The 22,019-nt window shown below is 38.0% G+C and overlaps 1 protein-coding gene across 4 annotated transcripts in view; it reads left to right on the forward strand.

Annotated features, from left to right (window-relative positions):
- THRAP3 (thyroid hormone receptor associated protein 3) overlaps positions 1 to 22,019 on the forward strand; it is a 34,573-nt gene that overhangs the window by 5,861 nt on the left and 6,693 nt on the right. For 2 of the 4 annotated variants that reach the window (XM_013950418.2, XM_067311610.1), the window contains exons 2-8: positions 362 to 427; positions 3,828 to 3,915; positions 11,713 to 11,874; positions 15,664 to 16,566; positions 18,101 to 18,841; positions 19,770 to 19,942; positions 21,281 to 21,392. In XM_013950418.2, coding sequence (XP_013805872.2) covers positions 11,738 to 11,874; positions 15,664 to 16,566; positions 18,101 to 18,841; positions 19,770 to 19,942; positions 21,281 to 21,392 — 2,066 coding nt within the window. In that variant the 5' untranslated portion in view covers positions 362 to 427; positions 3,828 to 3,915; positions 11,713 to 11,737. Of the gene's footprint in view, positions 1 to 361; positions 428 to 1,356; positions 1,477 to 3,827; positions 3,916 to 11,022; positions 11,287 to 11,712; positions 11,875 to 15,663; positions 16,567 to 18,100; positions 18,842 to 19,769; positions 19,943 to 21,280; positions 21,393 to 22,019 lie in introns of all 4 variants that reach the window. The other 2 variants (XM_067311609.1, XM_067311608.1) reach the window with 2 other exon arrangements.

Consider the following 22,019-nt stretch of genomic DNA (forward strand, 5'->3'; position numbering starts at 1 on the left):
CTGCTCTCAAGAGAATTAGCTTCAGTATTAATGATGTTAACTTGTGCCTTAACAGAGGGTTGTATACCCGATTACTTTTGGCCCTGTGTTTATGTGCTTTTTTCTAAATTATTGTAGCTAATTGCTTCTGTAGGGTTATGGATGAGATCATTTTCCTGAATTAGAGATCTGTGTATGAACTACTATTCTGATTAAATATTTTCAGGACACCTTTTTTACTGGGAAAGAATTTGGGAAATGGTGTTGGGATGAATGACTAAAATCAGAATCTCTTCTTACACTTGTGAAATGCGCTTGCAAGCATTTGTCAGTATCTCAATTGGTTTACATTTGTGGTGTTTTTTTTTCCTTTTTCATTTAGGTGAGAGTTCAACTACTTCTGATAAAGCAGCATTCAGAAACATAATTGATGAGAGGCTTACATAAGGTATGTAAACACAGGTCTGAAAGCTACCTGTGCAAGTGAGCGTGGTAAGCTTGCGAGCCATATGTGCTACAGAAATGCCAATAAGGGGTGTATCTAATCACCAGTATATCCTTAAAGGCAAGACTGGAAGAACCATTTCTGTACATAGTTACCTTCTCTGAAATACCGAAGCCAGCATGTGCTTTCTGTATATTATATTACCATTGTCACTTCCGGTGTGCTCTAACATGTAGATTGCAGCAACTTATTTTTTTATTATTATTTTTTATTTTTTTTCACCTCAAGTGAGTTCACAGCAACATCTTGTACTGCTGCAGGGTGAAGCTTGCTGGCTAATTGGTTTTACGTAACTAGTTTAATCTGTCATTCTTTTGGACTGCTCTTTTAAAACAACAGCTTTGGTTGGTTTCATTTCAGTGTATTGACAGTTGACAAACTTACTGATACAGGAATATTATTTTCACCTTCTAACACAATGGACATGATAGTCACACTATGGTCATTTCTTTGATTTGCTCCTTAATAGAAGTGACAGATTCGTCTCCTTACATTGAGATGGAGACTGTGGTCTGTCTGTTGTGTGGGTGCGTTTTTTGTTTTTTGGGTTTTTTTTTAAGCTCAGCTTTTGTTCATGATCACTAAGACAAAAGTAGTTTTGATTCAGTGGTAAAACACTGATAAGATCAGCTACTGTTGTAATTTCCATGAAGGAGGGGGAACATTGGTTGGGTCAGTCTGTTGGAATGGAGTGCCAGGTTAAGTCCCTCTGTCAGAAGTAGGACTTCAATCCTGTTGCTGCTGCTGGAATGGTTTTCTAAAGTCCAGGGAAATTTTCATAGATTTGGGAATGCTGGGAACTGCAAGGGAAGAGCAGGTGTCATGTGTCCTCTCATTAAGCATGCTTGGGTTGATGGGGAGACGTGTTTCAGGGTGCCCTGCAGCTGTGTGTCTGTGCAAGCTGCCTCTGCTGCTGGCCCTGCAGCAGGCTCGACAGGTGCAAGTGGCAAGTGCTGCTGGGAGTGCAGATCCTTTCAGGGAATTAATGCAAGGTATGAAAAATATCCTGTTTGAGCACTTGGGGTAGAAAAGAAAAGAATAACTGTTCTCATTCTTTGCCAGATACACATCTAGTAAGCAAAGATTGCTGTAAAGTGACATAAGAGTTAGGCTGCTTTTATTAAGTGTTGAGCCTGGGTGTAAGAGGAATCATTGAGGACCAAGTTTATTACAGTTCTGTGTATCTTTTTTTATATGAGCCCAGTAGCTCATGTTTAACTTAAGCAATTTGTTCTTATAGGTATTGTTTTGTGTCCCTCGTAGCAATTTGGCATAAGTCACATTGCAACTCTTACTCTGTAGGTAGACCGTTAAGTTGAAAATGAAGCCATGCTGAAATGCATTTAAAATATGCTGATAGTTCTTAGTCACTGTTCTGCTTTATACAGTTGCTGTTGCCTAGTTAGACAAAACACATTTTGTAGGATGTTTTGTAGGATTTTGTTTAGAATTAACTAATATTGTTCCATTTTTTGGAGCTCAGGATGAGTTGTAGTCTTGACTGAAGGAGAATTAATTATTTTGTTCAGTGATAACGAAGGCTGCTATGAGCAAATAAAGTAACAGTTTAACTGTTTCTTTCCAAACTGAATATATGTTAGTGAACACTGATGACAAGGAACCCAAGCAGGAATGTTTTCTGTAATGAGCTACTATCTTATTTGCTTTGTGTCTTACTGCAAAATAAGCTACAACTGTTTCATTAAATGCTGGCCAGAAAGGAGAAAGTAAAATTTTGTCTACCTACCACAACTGTACACAGCTTTCCACAAAAGGCTTTACAAAATATTTTAGGTAATATTTACAAAATATTAAAGCAAGTTTTGCAGCAACATGCGCACTTCTAAGGTATGTACATAAGCTGTTTCACTTGTTACTGAATGTTCTTTGTGTTTATGCTCAGTGTGTTATAGACAGGTTGGAAGACAAATGAAGTGCTGCTTTTGGTGGGGACATATCTGCTGTGTTTTCTCTCCCAGCTGGCAGACTGTGGTGATGTGTGGTGTAGCAATCCTCAGTGGCATGCTTGAGACTGAGTGATTTCAGCTGTAATGATTTGTTACATAGCTTGTCTGTACGGGGCTGTGGTGGAGGTTCTGTTCTGCTTTAACATCTGTAAAAGTTCTGAAATAATAATGAGTATTGCTTGAAAGACTTCAGAAAAGGAATGGAGGATGGAAAAAGACAGTAAATAAGGTAGCACAGGCCAACTGGAAATAGGAAACAAGTTCCAGGGAAAAAAAGCATTATGAAAATTAGAAGTGTTCTTTGTTTGACCCATGTCTTGGCATACAGAAATGTTCTTTACAGTGTTCTGGAATATGAAACTCCTGGGCTACAATTTGTGCTTCAGTAGAAAGCTTTGAGCACGTCCCTGCCTTCCTTTCCATATCTGGAAAAAGGCTAACAGTTCTTGCTGTTAATCAAATAAGAAATATAGTGTCAAAAATATTTAAAAGGTGGATATCTTTTGTTTGCTTTTTTTCCCCCCCCCCCCCAAAAAAAAAGTTGTTAAGCATGACTGAGAAAACATTAAACCCTGGAATACAGTCTTCCCACAGTCTTAGGTGAGGCTAGAACTTAATTACTATTCCATAGCAAGTATAATCTTCAAATAACCTTTGAAACTTTTTATTTAGTGATGTAAACAGAACAAGTGATGAATAGCTATAAACAAATTCATTTTATGAATATATACTGCTGTTAGATCAGGGGATTAATAATAGGGAGTCATTTTTGAGGATCTGTTTACTGTTTTCTTTCTTAAAACTTGCACCCTTCTAGAGATGGAGAATACTGAAGTAGAATTCTTGATCTGTCAAAATTTTGACAGCTCAGTGGACTACTGGCACCTTTTGAAGACAGTGATATGGTGATGGACAAATTTGTCCAGAAAACTATTGTTCTTGACTTGTGGATTCTCCTTAACAACATGGGAAAATACTTTAGTTGTGAATGCAGTCAGCCCACACAAATGGACTGAGACAAACTGCTTCTATACTGTTGTTCCAGATGTAATGAAAATAGTATGGATATAAGGGAAATTGAGATGTGTGTGTGTATGTGGAGGGAGAGGGAGGTGGAAGAAGAAAGATAAATAGATGTAGAATTTGGAAAGCTTGAATAATCATTCTAGAAACAATATTCTTAATAAAAGTAAATGGAAGTGGAATTCATGGTGAAGTGGAAAGTGAACTTAAGCATTTTGGAAGACCACATTTATTGCCAAAGATACATGATGAATGTTTTGGGCACAGCCCTGGATTGACTCCTTTTGATCACTGATAATAAATAAAAGAATGTAAATATAAGGTTTCTTCAATGCATTTTCTTCTCATTTCAGGTTTGTTTCCTGATTTCATAATTGGCAAAGCTGAGATAGTGAATCCTGACTGTTGAAGGGTGCAAGGTGTGAATCTGTGCTCACGCAGGTAGGCGCACAATAGAAAATAAAATCTGCAAAGGTGGTAAAACTGCCTTTCTTGGGATTTGGAATATACCTTCTTATTTTACCTCTAATGTGGGTATACTACAAGTTAAACTATGTCAGTTAAATTCTTTTTCACTGTTCATATTGCTGCACAAAGAATTCTATATGTCATGTGTTACTTAAGCAGATTTTGAAGAAAAAAATCAGCATTACATCTGGGAATGTTGTAGTTTGTCTTTTCAAATAGCTGGTAAATACAAGGGTAAAATGGAACAACGTGGGGAAATAATCTTGAATGACCAAGAAGAACAAGCACCTACTTTTTTTTAACATGCTTTTTGGATTTAAAACCTGTTTGTGTTTGCTTGGAAGGAGTGCTTTCCCCCTTATATACCTTAACTGGCCAGATAATTGTCACACTTATCTAAACTGTTTAAAAAAAAAAAAAATCCATTTAGGAACATTCGTTGTTTTGCTAAAGCTTCATATCTAAAAACTGATTTGAATCAGTGGCTATTTGAAAAGCGGAATGAAAGTTCTCATTAACTAAGTGAACATCGTATTCTGAATATTTAATAATTCTGAAGCCTTAGTAGCTAATAGGAGTGTATAGCAGTGATAAACTGTTGACAGTGGAAAAATCACTGGTAACTGAAAACTCCATAAGAAAATTAGGTTAGAATCAACCACATGGGAAATACATGCTTATTAAACTTCCATTAATGGGGGGGGGGGAAATCTAGATCCACAGAAAGATTTTTTTTTTTTTAACGTGCGCATATTTCTGTCGAGCATTGCCTGCCTTCTAGATTGAAAATAATAGATCAGCAGGTAGATTGTGCCAAGCTGCACAGTGTATTTTGCAACAGAAGCAGCATGGTTGTGCATTAAGATGGGTATTACTTGGCAAGAAAGGAGAGAAAGATGCTTCACCTGTATGCCCAGAAGGTAGAGGAAAGAATGAATGTGAAAAGTATTGTCTGAACAAGAGTGGTTTGGGTTTTTTTTGTTTTTTTTAGTAACTTTTTCAGTATAAAGAGAATTTCATTGCTGTGGAACAAACTGAAGCTGTTTTTTGAGTTCTGTCAGAAGACTTAAAACTTGTAAAACATTAACTTCCCTGACTGTTTCATGACAAAAGTCTGTCTTCTGGGCAAAGTCCGTTGTACTGACTTAGGAGCTTTCTCTCTTCCAGTTTTTCCACTTTGATTGCTATGGTGGATTGCAGTGAGAGGATTTAAAAACAGAGAAGTCAAAATTTGAACCCTGAAACAGTCCCCAGATTTTAGAAAACTGACTTAGACAGTGAAAGCTTTCTAGGCTGCTGGTTCTCCATAAACTTTATATCTCAAAACCCCCTCATTTGTCAGTAAGACTCATTTGAAGAGCCACACTATGAACAGGGTCCCAGAATTGATGTGGCTTAAAAATATTCTTCTAAAATAAATCATTTATAACTTCTGTCATGACATTGATTCATTTTATTGTGTAGCCCCTTCGGCCATTGTATTGGCACTATGGGAACTTTATACACTGGCCTCGTTGCAAAGGTAGTAAGTAGTCAAACTGCACATCAACAGGAATATCTGCAATCTGAGACATTTATGTTAATTTTTGGTCCAGTTCTTTAAGAAGTAGAAATGGCTCTATGCAGAAAACTGTCCTTAAAAGTTACTGTTAATGTCAGAAGATTGACTTTGGCCTTTGTCTTCCCTTGGTAGATTAACTGAGTTGCTTGCAATTCATGGTGTGGGTCCTGTTTGGACAAGATACTTAGAAACCAGGCTTTTATATTGATATTTATATTGAATATTTTCATTTGGTGACTGACTTCAGTGATTCCAGATCTGCCTTGCAAAAAACAACTAATTTTGAATATGTGGTATGAGTGAATTTAGCCAACTAATTTGGAATATAAATTGCTGTTTCTTCAGATGCAGTGCTTGTTGAGTTATTGCATATGTTATGTACTGTAGTTTTAAGGCCAAAGAAGAGGCTGTGAAGCGTCTGTTTTCCAACAGTATAATACTTTACCAAAAATTTAAATTCACCATACTCAGATCAGTTCTGATATTTTTAGATGTTAGACTATACTACTTGGGAAGATCTGCTGGACAGCTTATAACCAGGCCTTCAGAAGAGACAGACTGGAAAGAAAGTTTTAAAAAATACTTGGAAATGGTTCCAGGAGCATGTATCCACCAGATGTATGCAATCCCTACTTTTTTTCTGCTGGGAGATGAGACCTGTCTTGCGGCAGGGAACAATCATGTCCCTTTAAAGGTAGAGGTGGAGTCATAGTGTCATGAGAAGGCAATTTTGTAGCTGTAAGCAGGAAGGAAAGGAGACCTCTGGCTGGCAGACAGCTAATGGAGAGTCTCCATAGCGCTGTGTAAATGCTCCTGCTGTAGTCCCCTCTCCTAGGACCAGACACGCTTTACCTTGTAATGCTTCGCAAAGCAGCTTGCCGCTATGAGCTGTGTGAGGCTGTATGCATGTGCGTACGTCGGGGGCGTAGCGTCGTGTTCAGTGGACAAATCGAAATAGTAAGGTAAGTCAGCAGCCACAGCTGCTTTCACAGTTCATCTTTCAGTTTCATTTAGAAGTATCTCTTTCTTTAAAATCAGGGTAATCTTTAGGAAGTTTTCACAGAATAGATTACTTCAGAACACTTTTGTTGTTGAACAGCTGAGCGTGTTTTATCTCAGCAAGTAAATCATTCCTTCTCAGAAGGGCTAAATGGATGCTGCAATAAGTTTACAACTGCAATGTTAACTTAAGGGAACTGAAATGACTTCAATATTTAGTTTATTTAACCTTTTGAGTGCTGATAGAGCATAGAAACTTGGTTCCTATTCTAGTAGGAGTTACCTCACAGGTTAGGAATGAATTAACTTTAAAAATATTGGCAAAGATTAAAAATAACTTCTAAGGCATGAGAGCTCTTGGCACGCATACCAAACTAATGTTTGGTTGGTAAGTGCTTTGGGTCGGAGTAAAATCCTGAAGATTCTTAAACAGCTTGAAGCAAATAATACTTTTGTTAAGATCTGTTCTGGGGCCTTCTCAGGACTTTTTGACCCTGCTCATGAAAGAGGTTCAACCTTAAAATCATGTTTCAGGACATATCATCTTCGTATTCTGAAAACAGTTGAGTCTTCAACTGTGATTGACACTTCAGCTGTGATTGACACTTAATAAAAAGCTATACTGAATTTAGAGTTTATCAGATATTTTTGTAATCTCCTTATGGAATGTAGCTTTTTGCTGGCTTTGTTATATCAAAACCCTCCAGGATTTGGTTGAGAGTGGTTCTCTGGTTCTGAGATGCAGTTTAGATCATGTTCCTTTTACCATTATTATGAATCTTCCTACTGATTAATTGTTCCCATTACCGTTTGCTTCTTATGATTCTTTTCCATGTTTTTGCTTTACTGTGCTAAACTTCTGATTGCTTTTGGCTAACAGATTTTGGAAATGTTGATGTTTCAACAGATGTATTCAGTTAAAAATTAAAAGAAAATATTTGTAAAATATCTTTCCACACATTCTTTCCCTGAAAAGTGGCCATCCATAGGAATATTTCTTCTGCTATGGTAGTGCTTGCCTTTTTTTTTTTTTTTTTTCCCCTCCATCCCTGGTGCTATTTATTTTTAAACAAATAGATAATAGAACAGGAAACTTTTTTTTTCCCCCCACACTTTCTAGTATGGACTATATTAAAATACTTAAGTTGTCTTGATATAGCATCTTCAGTATAGTGAAAAGGAAGAACAGGAGCATAGCTCTTATTTTAAAAATCATGTTTTAACTTCCCATCTCTGGAGAATATCAACTCTCATGAGGAATGACCCACTTTCCCGGCAATTGCTCCTGTGACTGACTGGTGTTGTGCTCTTCCTGGAAGTGCTCCCACAGTAGTTGGCATATTCACTAATGATACATGTAACTTGTTGTCTGGGAGCAACTGAAAGTGCAAGTCAGTCCATTGGAATTTGCTTAAAATGGATACATCAGCAGAGAGAAGTATTTGATCTGTTGTGTTTATATACCTAAATGTCTATTTTTAAACGGGAAGTGTAAAAAGGATAGACTTTTTTAGAATATAGTTTTTTAGAATATAGTTTTTATAGTTAATCAGGTTTTTACTAAATCCTCTGTATGTATTTTGAGCTTACTTAAGTTATTTGAAAGAGAGGATAGCTAATGTTTTAGAGCTGAAGTGCTTATTACACATTACGACTAAATAGACACTAATAAAAAGCTGGTTCTTAATTAAAAACGTTGTTTATCTTGTAATATATCTTCATTAGCACAGCAGTGGTAATGTATGCTTGATCAGAAGGACCTAAAATTCTAACTCTGGTTTTGCTACACTGCACAGCCCTTAGACGTATCCTAGAAAAGTAAAGGCAAATTTTAAATCTTCTCTAGGAATGCCACCTCTACCATAAGCTGGGCTAACTTAGTGGAGGATGATTTTGGAAAAGGTTTTGGAAAATGCAAGCTGGAAGCAAAAAGAACAATGATTCATGTTATAGGAAGACTTAGTGACCTGCCAATGATGCTTCTGAAAGTGTGAGGGTAGGTCAAGAATCTTAATTAAGAGGAGAGAAGAGCGTAGCAGTGAGTTGCCTTCTCAGCGCACTGATTTAAAGTAAGGTTAGATTTCTCTGCAGTATTATTGGCAGCCTTCATTTTGCTAACATGAGCATTGCAATCTACAGCTTCATTTAAGAGTCGGTTCTGAAGGAGTAGTTTTCTTGCCTCAGATTGCAGACTGACAGGTCATGCAGAGAAACTGGTGAAACCCAGTCAAGTATGCATTAAAACTGGTCACACTCTGAAACAAAACTTGGCAGAATTATAAGGATCCCTTCAGTTTTCTTGTTTGGTGACACTGGGGATATTTCTGGATAAATCCAAACTATATTAAATTTTAATCTGGAAGCTGTGTATCTGTAATTTTCTCTATATGTGGTATTCTTTATGCATTTTATGTACAGTTCCACAGCATGAGTAACACTGCACAGAGATCCATTTTTGAGTCATGAATTGGTAGGGTGAGGAATTCTTGGTATCTTTAATTTTGCTGTTGAACGTGCATAGATACAGGCAGAACTGTAAACCTCCTCTTACACTGACTTTTTTTTTCTCTGCCTATGTCAATTATATCTATGTAATATTTTACTAATTGGGGAAGGGTGGTGGGGTTGGAGAAAGTGTAATTCCTGGTAGAAATTCATAATGAATTTCTTGGTAGGGAATTTAACTATAAAGATTCATGAAAGAATGTTACTATTCCTGTATATATAAATACAAATGGTTCCTGATGCTTCCTGGAAAGCTGAGCTATTGCTTCTCTCCAGTCTCTGCTCTTGTTTTGAAGCTAGCAAAGATGGCTTTTTTGGCTTTTTATTTGCTTTGCAGCTGGATCAGTTCCTTGCCCTGAGTCATCAGGGGAGGAGTTATCAGCTTCAGGATGGGATTGGGTATGAATGATTTTTATTATTCCCCCCCCCCCCAATGAAATACATGTAGTACTGTAACTTAATTCTTTTGCTTCATAACTTTCTTAACCTGATCTAACTGTGCTGCTGCTGAAAGTAGTGTTCCTGTGTGGCCACAAATTTCTGTCCCCTCCTCTGTGTTGGTGCTGTAATTTATATGGTGAAGAGGTTGGTTTCAGTGCATCAGTCTGGCTGAAATATGAAGGGTGTTTTTGTGGTGTTGGTTTTCAGTCAGATTGGTGAGCTGATACAACTCACTCTATTCTTGTATGGTTGTATAATCCGAGCCAAGGGAAATGCAGGAGTCTCCCCCCCTTGCTATCAATGTGGCTTTAAATATTCTAGATGTGGTTTCGGTCTGCTTAAAAAGTAACATACTAAGAGGTAAGCATATGCTGAAACTGGTTTTACTGAGTAAAAATCATTACTCATTTTTCATGCGAAATTTGCATTATGTTACAATGATATGGTCATATATTAGTCTTGTGCTTGTTGTAATTCATGTGGAGAAAAAGAGAAGTCAATCAGATGATAGGGTGAAGTCAGTGGCCTCTTAAATGCTAAATAAATTGCTTCTGATGTTGTGAATGAAACTTATCTGTTGTTTAATGAGAGCAGTTGTTCTCAGATTCATCACCTACTTATGGAATTGTAAAGTTCAAATCTTGGAACTAAATGTGAATGTAGAATACTGAAGGATCCAAACACAAACTAGCATAGCATTTGCTCCCTTTCTCAGCCCGCTGCTGCAACCTCGCGTTTCTAGGAATGGTGATAGAAAGGAGATGGGGAGCTCAGTCTGAGGATTGGGGGAATAGAGCTCCCTTCCTCTCTCCAAGTCAAGGGCCAAAGCATTTTCCATTTAAGCTGAAGAATTATACTGAAACCAACAGGGAATCAAAAGCTGGAGCATATTTTGCAGCATGATCAAATTTTAAGTTATACGGAATTTTGTTTATGGCTGGATACAGTGATTAAATAGGTCAACTATTACTATAGTTTTGGAGCACTGTAACTGTGGGACAGAAATGGCACTAGAGCTCTTCTGACCTGTCGCTCTGGTATGCTGGGTTTGTTTCTAGCCCTTTATGGAAAGGAGGTCACAAAATGAGGTCGGTTCTAACATGCAGGGAAGGTTTGTGAAGGGCCTGTCTGAAGCCTCAGACCTGTGTATAAGGCATTTGAATTTTTTGGATATTGACAAGAAAATCTGACCAGTTGAGAGTGATCTGAATTTCATCTAAAACTTGTTGGGACCTTCAAATGTAAACAATGTGAACCCCCTGCCTGAGTTAATGGGTATCTCTTTTTTTTTTTTTTTTTTGTCCTGAATGTTTTTCTTTCCCTCGAGGCATGACATAATGAAAATCCTTTAGAAAATCATGCTCACTGATATAAAACTTGTTCTGATAAGGTAATAGATTAGATTGTAGTATAATTGAAACAACCATATGATCGGACTGTATGCTTAAAATATTTTTAAAGGGGTTGTTTAACCTTTACCTGGATATATTCCTGAAAATAGTACAGGTAATTCGTTTATTATTACAGTTATGTCAAGTCACTTAATACTACGACTTAATCTCTTCTGTCTTTAGTATTTGAATGACTGGGTGAATATTTGGAAGGACTTCTGAATTATTTTGGCTGCAACAGAACTCCTCACTGGATGATGTACTCTTGTAATTGATCATAGCAACTGCATAAACTACACAAGCAAATAGAACATGTATGCCCAGGATTTAATCTGGAGGTTCATAGCTAGACAGATCTGTACAAATGGCGTTATGTTCAGGTATCCTGGATTATCATTTTTGTTTGTGATTTCTTCTGAAAATTTAAAGAGAAGATTTTTTTTGATGGTAAGCCTTCTTTATTTTTTTCATTGTTCTTTAATAGTGACAGCTGGCTGTTTTGATAGTGATGTGGTTGAAATTAAATGGTTTGTCTCGTTCAAGGTCCTTTTGCTCTAGCTAACAAAATGGCCTCTCCCTATTCCTGTTTTTTGCATAACTTGATGATTTTAATTGTAGCACTCAAATTTGTAATTATTCTAGATTAAAAGCCTTATTTCCTTTGCAGATTTCCTTCTTAAATTGAAAAAAACCCTTCTATTCTGAGCCCAGTTCCATTTATCTGTTATTAGGCAGCTACTTCAAACATTCCTATTTTCAGTTTTATCAAGCTTCATTTCACTTGGTAGTTCCAAACTGCCAGATGCTGCCTGTTCTTTCAGGTCTACTGTATGATTTCATTTTTCAAAGATAATATTTCCCTGTTTCCTTCAGGTGTAACTGACAGGTGCTTGCAAAGATGTCTAAAACTAACAAATCAAAATCTGGATCCCGTTCTTCTCGTTCAAGATCTGGATCAAGATCACGTTCACGTTCCTTCTCCAAATCTCGCTCCCGTTCTCGTTCTGTCTCACGATCAAGAAAACGCAGGCTTAGGTAAGTGCATGGGGTTCCAGGTCAAAGGGTGTAACAGTCTGTTTTTGCACTCTGTCCTGTTCAGATGGTTTGTCACTTAGTGTTTTTCCCTGAAAAGCCTTTAATTAGATTCTAGAATAGATAGTGTCCTGTGCCTTAGGCTGTTTCCTGCCAACCTGTACTTTTTTGAAGTGTTTTTAATGAGCTAGAAGAATAAATTGTCTGTTTCTCTGCCTTGTCAAATGTTACTTTTTTTAAATCTAGCTGTTATTTGAGCCCTTAGCCTGGTCTTTGTAGCATTTTTTTGATGAAAGGTAACTTTACTTTTCTGTGCAGGATTTTTTCTAACATAAATAGTAACAACTGCAATAGTAATGATATACAGTTAAACTTGAAAAAAGTTTTGTTAGTACAGCTGACTTTTTCAGTGTTATGGTCCACAGTAAAGTTGTTACAGCCTTTCTAAACCAGGCCCTTAGAGAAGATGTCTGTTTTTCTAAAAGGTATTGATAGAAGCCCATGTCAAAGGATGTGTTTTTTCCCCCTGTTCTTCTGCAGTCTCAATTGCTGCTATATGTAATGTGGTAACCCATTGGACCTTTCCTAATGTTAAGTACACACAATCTCTAAGAAGATCTGGTTTCCTATATTAAGGGTACTTACAGATGATGATGTGTTTGAAACTGCCAAAGCAGGGCAATGTGCAAAAAATCAGCTTTTTATCATGATATGATAAACTCAATGTAAGATTTTTTTATTTATTTTTATTTCTTTTAGCAGACTTGAAATGCCTTTGATCTTACATTTGCTTTGCTAATGTAAGTGGTAGTGAGAGTGTGTGAGCTTGTGTTCCATCGTTGGAACAGGGAAGAACAGTTGGGAAGTTCCATAGCAAAACATGCTCACTTGTTTTGTTCAGTCTCTCTCTCTCTCTTTCTCTCTCTCTCTCTCTCTCCCTCCCTCCCCCAGCTTTTGAGTTAATTGATCCCAGATTTAAGGGGCCTTTGCAGATGTTACGTGTTTCCTGCCCCCCCCCCCCAATGAATTCAGAGGAGTTTTAATGTCAGTTTAAAACACTGCTATGAAAGGTAGAAGCAATTAATTTTTCTCCTGTTTCCCTTCCCTCAACATATAGGAGTCAGATAACTGAAGTGGTAATTCTGGATAGATAATGTTATTTTCACTGCAGTTTAATTTTGAGAAATCATTTACATGCATAATAGTTGTTACCTCCCTGAATTGCTTCTGATCAGGCCAGTTAAAGGCTCATCTCTTTTGTGGTTATCAGGAATCTGGTATTTTCCTTTCCTTTTAGTTGAGGATCTTGTATCTTTCAGAAGCATTCCAGTTGGACCGGGCATAATTATGTTCAGCTGTTTTTTCACTAATCTTAAATGAATAACGATTATTCTGAAAATCATTAGGCTGTAAACACATGCAACTGTTAACAGTTAAAGATTTTCAAAATGCAGAGGCCGTAATAAACATACAGTTGGAGAGAGAAGGACAGGACAAAACCAAGTTAGAGGCGGAGACTTGAGTCAAACTGAGTTCTTTGCAGAAGGAAGCTGGAATGCTGGAAGATATGTTGTCGTTTGGGAATATCTGCCTAGCTGTGAAGCAACTTTGACAATTGGAAATGAAGGCACCCTGTACAAACATGATCATTTCCTCTGTGCTGCTGCTGAACCTACTTATGCTTTGTAAATAGCATCTTAAAAAAAAAAATCAAAATGGATGGGGTTAGTACAGACAAATTATCTTGTATGGAGTTAGCATATTCTCTGAGGTAGGTCTAATGTGTTATTTCAGCATAAAAATCCATTCTAGCGTATTTGAGTGTACATCATGAAAATGATTTTACTCTTAGTCTTCATTCCAGAGGCTTACTGTGTATTCTAGGTTGCATTCCCATGTTTGAGTCTACCTAATGTTACTTGCTTTCTTTATGGTTTTATTTTGCATTTTTATGCATTTGAAAATAGTGGACTCTTGAGTAGCGTGTTTTAGCCAGCTCGCTACAGAGACTACTAGGCTTGGGAGATTTATCACTACTTGTTGTTTCTCTTGCAAAGCATTTATTGTATTTTTTTTAAGTGATTTCTTGTAAATAGTCTTTGCAACTTTTAGAGTGAAATTTTTCGTGCTGCAAGCCTCTCTAAAATGACAGAATAGATTTTGGAAGCAGTGTACAACAGGTCCCTTGCTGGTAATTGGTAATAAATGCAGTAGTTGTCTGAAAATGGGAGCGTGTGTGTTCTGCTTAGTGCTTTTGAATAGGATTCCTCTTTTAATTGGTTCATTCTTGCTGTCTGCCTTTGCCTTTCCTTCTTGTTTGTTGCTGTTTTTCAAGTGAGAAGGTGTCTCGGGTAAGTTGCTAGGGTTTTTTTTGGTTGTTTCAAGTAAAGAAAGAAGCATATGTTAAAATTACCATTAAACAGTTTGCTAGCAATGACTATAGTATGAATAAATTGTTTCCTGTTAAACTCTAATGTATTTGATAGCTGGAAAAAAAAATAGATCTAAAGTTCAGTTTAACTGCATCTATGTACTTTAATGTTTTAGGAATTCTAATGGCAGTTTTTTTATTCTGTTAAGTTTTGGGGGTGTGGGGCAGGGGAAATAGGGGACAGTAATGAGTTGTATGTATTGCCAGGTGGGGGGGAGCATATGTCTGTTAGAGTATGACCAGTGAGTGTGTTAGAGCTGACTTGGATCTCTCTTAATGCAAGAAGTAAATCCGGAAATGGCATCAGTAAATACTATTTACTAACATTCCTTTTGGAAAATTTCTTTCCTGTTTAAACCTACTAGTTTTGGACATTTTCTGTTTTACTAAGGCAAAGTCTCAGACTTTCAACAGAACTTTATAGTTTTCTAATAGTTGTGAAGTATTTACTGTAAAGCTGGCATTTAATTCTGAGCTACGTGATATTTTCAAATAGTATGCATCTGCAGTTCCGAAAATTTACTGGAAAGGACTAATGAAACAGCCCTTAACGATATGCCCTTTAAATCTGGAATCTTACAGGTTTTCTACTTAAGTCTTGGATTCCATTCTGTTCTTCTTTATTAATAACCTGTACTCTTGGAAGCAAGCAGATGGAATGTTGAACAGTGCCATCTCGTGGCATCAGGCTAGAGAGCGAATGCACACCTTCTGACTCCTGCCTCGCTTTATTTGATGGAGTTCCAGGCTCTGAATTACAGCAAAAGATGCACCTTTTGAAACTTAAACTATAGAGCAGTGCGCCGTTTACTCTAGTACTGCTGTTCTCATTTTGAGGTGTTTTAATTCTTTTAACTCATCTGGCAAAGAAGTGGGGTTTCATCTTGATCATCAAGATTTCAGAAGCATGTGAAATAATTGAGGGACACAAGAAGGGGAAGATTTGGATCTGTTCCAATAATGGTAGCATGACCTGCATTAAGAAATGCTTCTTTGTGCAAGATGAGATGTAACCTTGGCCTTGAGCTCTAAGAGCTTGAAATTTGAGACATGTCACTTTCTTGAAGGTGGGTAGCAGCCACGTTCATCCTAGAAAAATCAAAAACAGTTTGTACTCATCATGGTCTCTGCTGTGATTCTGAAGTCACTTGCTTGTCAGTATCGCAGATAGAAGTTATTTCCATTGCAATTTGTTAAGGGCAAAGTGTAATACCTCAATTGGATGAAGATAAACAAAAGAAATTATTTTTAAAGCTCAGAAATTAATTTTACCAATTCTTTTTATAAGGGTTCAAATACAAAGTTTTGTGAGAGGAACAAACTTGAAAATATTGTGTGCTTTTCTTTTTTTCTTTTATCAGTTCTAGGTCCCGCTCAAGGTCATATTCTCCATCTCATAACAGAGAAAGGAACCATCCAAGAGTCTATCAGAATCGGGATTTCAGAGGTCATAATAGAGGATACAGGAGACCATATTATTTCCGTGGCCGAAATCGAGGGTTTTATCCATGGAGCCAGTATAACCGAGGAGGGTATGGAAATTACAGGTCAAACTGGCAAAATTATCGCCAAGCATATAGCCCTCGTAGAGGGAGGTCACGTTCTCGTTCACCCAAGAGACGGTCTCCTTCACCAAGGTCTAGAAGTCATTCTAGAAACTCTGATAAGTCATCATCTGATCGGTCAAGGAGGTCTTCCTCTTCCCGGTCTTCCTCAAATCATAGCAGAGTTGAGTCTTCCAAGCGTAAGTCTGGAAAGGAGAAAAAGTCATCTTCCAAGGATGCTCGAGCATCTCAGGCTGCAGGAGATAATCAAGGTGATGATTCTAAGGAGCAACCATTTTCGGGAGCGGTGGCTCAAGATGTCAAGGCATCTGAGGGATCAAAACCATGGCAAGATATGACCACCTATGGTACAAGTTCAGTGTCAAGAGCTGCTGTGCCTGAACTTAGTCCAAGGGAACGCAGTCCTGCATTAAAAAGCCCTCTCCAGTCAGTCGTGGTAAGGCGTCGTTCTCCTCGTCCAAGTCCACTGCAAAAGTCGAGCCCTCCGCTGTCCAGCCCATCGCAGCTGAGCTCTGTCTTACCAAGCAGCACCTCCTTTCAGGCAGGCTCTCATCAGAGTCCGTTTGACCATGGCTCAGGAGGATTGAGCCCAACAAGGAAGAGTCCTGTGTGCAAAAGTCCAACACCAGTCAGTTCAATTTACAGTGCAGCTCAGAAGGAGGAAACCACAGCTCCTGGAGGAGGAGCCTTCTCAAAAAGGCAAGTGGCGTGTTTCGCTGTGCTGTGACGTGTTCTGACAAGCTAGGTTGCATGTGTAGGCACGCTCTGGGATTGCTGCAAGGGCTCTGAGTGTGCACGCAGACTCCAGCTGAAAGGAGGTTCTGGCATGCGCAGTGTGCCGTGCTAGCGGGTTACCAGCTGTTTGGGCCTGGTACAGTCTAAATTATAAAACATAATACAGACCTAACCCGGTGTTGTAGCAAGTGAGAGTTTGCTTTCTGGCTTAACTTGGATAGTTATAAAGATTATGTAGGTCCCCTGTGAAGCTGTTTCTAGTTTAAAGTGAAGATATGCCTGATGAGATTTTCTAGCAACCTAACAGTGCACACTAGAAACTTAATTTCTGTTATTTACTTTTCAGTTAAAGATTACAAAGTATTGCATTTTCGTCTGTATCACTTCTACTAACAAATGATAATGGTCAGCCACTTTCAAAGCAACCTCATCTTTTAAGTTAATGTTATTGTCCAGCTGAGATTCTTGAATTGCGTTAGATATAAATTGGCAAAAAATTAATTCAATCTGACTGCGAGTCCTGCTGCAAGCAGTCTGTGGCAGGTGTAACTGTGGTGCTTGTGCCTGTGTATGTGGGTGGTACAATAAACTTGAGCACCAAGTTCATTGCTGAAATTAAAAGACCTTCCACACAAAAGGCATCAGTTCACTATAATTCTATTTGCTTGTTCATTCCACTACAGATCAGTACCTTAAGGTGATCCTTTGTTTCAAAAGATACAGTAGCATTCACAAATGGTTTTCAGTCTTTTTCCTATTATTTTTTGAAGTTATTTTGGATTGATTCTGTACCAAAGATCTCTGAATTTGAAAAGTTATTTTTCTGCAGTTTGGGCTTTTTGGAGCAGTGAACTAATGTCCTTTACTGCTGTTTCCTCAAAGCTAGGATTTTGCTTAATGAGTGCTTTAAAACATAGTTCTGATGCTTTAAATTAGCTTAGGCGAAACAACTGTTCTCACTAAGTATTTTGTCTTTTCCCAGCAAAATAAATATTTTTCTCCTTTTAACCTTTTTGCTTTTATTTGTATTTACAGTCTGTCATGAAATATTTAGCTTACCTAAGAAACTTGCATCCAAAATTTGAAGTAGCTTTTGAGGCTTTTATTTCCAGTGTGTTGTTTAAAGCAGAACAGCCCAGGTTGAAAGTTTTGATGTGTTATTCTCCTGAACCAGGTTTGTAAGTAACTAAACTGATTGGGTAAGATGTTACTATTTTCCTTAAAATCAGTCTGTGGATAAGCTCTTTTTATTTGTTCCTAAGCCTCATATCATCAGTTCTGCATATCCATTTTCTTCTACATTTGCTGAATTTATTGAGAACATAAAGTCGAAATCCAGGTTGAGTGGTCTGCTTTACCATTGAACTGTTATGGCCTAGATATTGCCTTCTGTATATGTGTAGTTTGGTATTTTCTAAAATTTGTCTGCTTTCAGCTGAAGTATTAACCTCTTTGATTTTCAGTAAGAGAATTACTGTAATGTTTGTTGTGTGAATAGGTATCTGGAAGAGCAGAAGACTGAGAATGGGAAAGACAAGGAACAGAAAATAACAAATGTTGAAAAAGAAAAAACAAAAGAAAAAGGGAGTTTCTCTGAGTTGGGATCAACAGATGGAAAGACAAAATCTGACTCCTATGCCTCCAAAACTGATTCGGAAAAGGGATACCGTGGTAGCCAGTCACCCAAACGCTATAAGTTCCGTGATGACTTTGAGAAGCTAAAGATGTCGGAGTTCCACAAGGAAAGTCATTATGGCAAAGAGGAAGCAGATGAGCAGGAGAAGAAAGACAAGGCAAAGGGCCGAAAAGATTCAGAGTTTGATGATGAGCCCAAATTCGTGTCTAAAGTGGTAGCAACAACAAGTAAAAGTCAGGATGAGGATAGGCCAGGAAAATGGGAAGGCCTAGTGTTCCTACCACCTGGAAAAGAGAAGCAAAGGAAAGCTGATGAAGTAGAGGAGGAAAGCTATTCTGAAAGATCTAAAAAAGAAGAGAGACCAGCATCCAAGAGAGCTGAGCCAGGTCACAGGGGATTTGTTCCTGAAAAAAATTTTAGAGTGACCACTTACAAAGCTACCCAGGAAAAAAGTTCTTCCCCCCCACCAAGGAAGGCTTCTGAGGTAAAGGAGAAGCCAGGAGCCAAAGGAGATGGGCTAGCTCCTGGCAAATCCTCCTTTTCCATTACCCGGGAGGCCCAAGTCAATATCCGAATGGATTCCTTTGATGAAGATCTTGCACGGTAAGTATTTGCTATTGTTTATGGGCAATCTGAATAGTGATTTCAGCTGCCTGTTTCTCTTCTTGAGATCTTTGTATGCTTGCCAAGTGTGGGGAAGGCTAAACAAGATTTGCACCACATGTTGCATTTTTGGTGATAGATATTAAAAGTTTTCTGGCATTAGAACACTTGTATGAACCCTTTGTGTGGTAGAAGATTAGAGGGTTTACAGATGATGGAAGATGAAGGTTAAATAACTATCTTCTCTATGACTTGATACGAGATTATTTTAGAATGTAAATGCTTCTGGATCACACTCCCCACTGCACTGGGGTCTGAAAATAATTCAGTACTTAATGTCTTCTTGCTGTTAGAAGCTTTATGGTACAATAAAGTTACAGTACAGCTTATAAGACATATAGTTCTTTTGGAGAGCATTTAACTACTCTTATTCTCAACATAGCATTGTTAATGTTGAAACTCTACAAAGGTCTAAGCCACTTCAGCATTGTTTCAAGAAATCTTAAGACTATAAAAAGTTACTCCAAAAAGTACTTTTGTAAAGTAGTAGCCAGCAAGTGTTAATGTGCTCTGTGGGATGTTAGAGGTTAATCTAGAATGTAGGAATGATGGGAAAGGATCACAGCCAGTTGGTAGCGTAAAAATTGGCTTGTGCATCATAGGATGTCAGGGTATAGTATCTGTACGAGCAACAAATGATCTGAACTATTACACTATTGAATTAAGTGAATTATTATTACACTAAACTGGATTAGTTTATTTCAGATATGTTTAAATAACAGCTTACTCTTGCTATTGAATGTTTTTAGGTGACTTCATAGTACTACATATAAAATGCAGTACACTTCCAACCTCTGAAGCATTAATCATCTTAAACTGCTTCCCTTTACGTTGCTCTTCTATTCCTTCTCGTCTGTTCTTTTTCTAGTCCAAGTGGCATATTGGCTCAGGAACGGAAGCTATGTCGTGACCTTGTGCACAGCAACAAAAAAGAGCAGGAATTTCGTTCTATTTTCCATCATATTCAGTCTGCTCAGTCTCAGCGAAGTCCTTCTGAACTGTTTGCTCAACATATAGTGACTATAGTCCATCATGTAAGAGGTAAGTCAGATGTCAGTGTATCCTCAGGTGAAGGTTCACTCTTCTCTTCCTTGCCCCAATAAGCAGGTTTCATGCACTCTAGCTAATACTCAGAGTTGTTTTTCAGGAGACATGCTAGATTAGAATAGCAGCCAGGCAATCACAGAATCCTAGAATTATTTTGGTTGGAAGGAACTTCTGGAGATGTAGTCCAGCCTCCTGCTCAAACCAGAGCTTGCTTCCAGGTTGGATCAGATTGCCTGGGGCTTTTTCCAGTTGAATTTTGAAAAACTTAGATATAGAGCACCTGGGCACCTGTTCCAGTGTCTAATCACTCTAATTGTGTGGGGGGGGAAGTTTTCCTTATATCTAGTTAGAATTTCTCTTGTACCTTGTGATGATTGTTTCTTGTCCTTTTACCATGCACCTCTGGGAAGAGTCTGGCCCTATCTTCTCTATAATTCCTTTAGGTAGTAGAAGACTGCAGCTATTAAATTTCCCCTTAGCTTTCTGTTGCTTTCTCTTTTCTAAGCTAGACAAACCGCTTTCAGCCTCTGCTCGTGTCACATGCTCCAGCCCCCTAATCATCTTAGTGATCCTCTGCTATATTCTCCGGTTTTGATATCTCTTGCACTAGAGGTTCCAAAAGTCAGCCCATATCCAGATGCATCCTTACAAGTGCCAACAGAGGGGAATAATTTATTGACCTGCTGACCATGCTTATGCTAATATGGTCCAGTTTGTAGATGGTGTTCGTCACTGTAAGAATGTGTTCACTCACATTCAGCTTGCCTGCCAGGATCTCCAAGCCCTTCTCTGTTGGAGCTGTTATTTAGCCTGTCCATCCACAACCTGTACCAATGCATGGGACCGCTGTATCCTGGGTGAACTCTGTATTGTCTCCTGTTGGCCCATTCCTCCAGCTTGTTAAGGTCCCTCTGAAGGGCAGCCCTGCCCTCCAGCATGTGAGCCACTCCTCCCAATTCGATGTCCTCCACAAACCTGATGAGTGTATTGTCTTACCGTCCTGTTTGAGGAAGATATGTAAAGGAAATTGGAAAGTCAGAAGAGGCACTCTTGCTTTTACCTGAATAGTATTCAGGGAGACGGTTGTGACTTAGAATTTGTATATTCTAGTGAATTTGTCTACATACGATTAAATCATGTCTGTAAAGTGAGATTCCACTCTGTTAATTTCAAAAGAGTGGTTCTTATTTGTCAACAGCATTAGTTAGAGCTTGTCACCTGTGAGTTGCATGCATCCTTATGAATTTGACCAAGATGTAGGACTGATGTGCTTTTTCACATTTAAAAAAATGGTATTAATTATGTGACGTTGTTCACTCAAACCCCCAACAGAACATCACTTTGGGTCTTCAGGAATGACACTGAATGAACGCTTTACAAAATATCTAAAGAAAGGAATGGAACAAGATGCAGCTAAAAACAAAAAGAGCCCTGAAATCCACAGGTTGGTGGTGCTTTGGATTGTGTCTAATTTTTCAGGGATATTTCATATTTTCTTCTCCTAAACTCTGGAATAATTCTGGAATAAATCAAGACTAAGAATGAATGGACATGTATCATTATCTAGTTAAGAAAGTAGTGCGATACAGCAATCATAATGTTAGTGTTATGTCTAATCTACCCAGCCTCTGACAAGAGCAGCTAAGGAAGTCATTAAATCCATAAAGGATAGAAGTTGCTTTTTGTGGGAGAGGGGATGTCTGTCTGGCATTTGACTGAATGCCTAACATTCTGGATCATAAAGGCTTATCCTTTAGTAAGCTGTTGCAATTCCATCTAATGTAACTGAGTAAGCATATGGGGATATGAATTTTTTTTTAGGTTGTGTTGCCATGCTCTTGTATTGTGTATATGAATTACTTGGGTGTTATAAAGTTTGGTTTTAAAAAGACATTTAACTTTCTTTTTCTCATTGTCACATCCCTCCTTTTACTTTTCTTAGTCCTTTTGTCTACAGCTGAAAGAGTACTTCTGACAGTTATTTATTGAAAAATAGTTTCATATCAACAAAACTATTCACAAACCTATGTAGCAGTATCTAACTAGCTTCAGCAAAAATGGTCAAATGAGG

The sequence above is a fragment of the Apteryx mantelli genome, chromosome 27 (assembly GCF_036417845.1).
Source record: "Apteryx mantelli isolate bAptMan1 chromosome 27, bAptMan1.hap1, whole genome shotgun sequence".
NCBI classification, from domain to species: Eukaryota; Metazoa; Chordata; class Aves; order Apterygiformes; family Apterygidae; genus Apteryx; species Apteryx mantelli.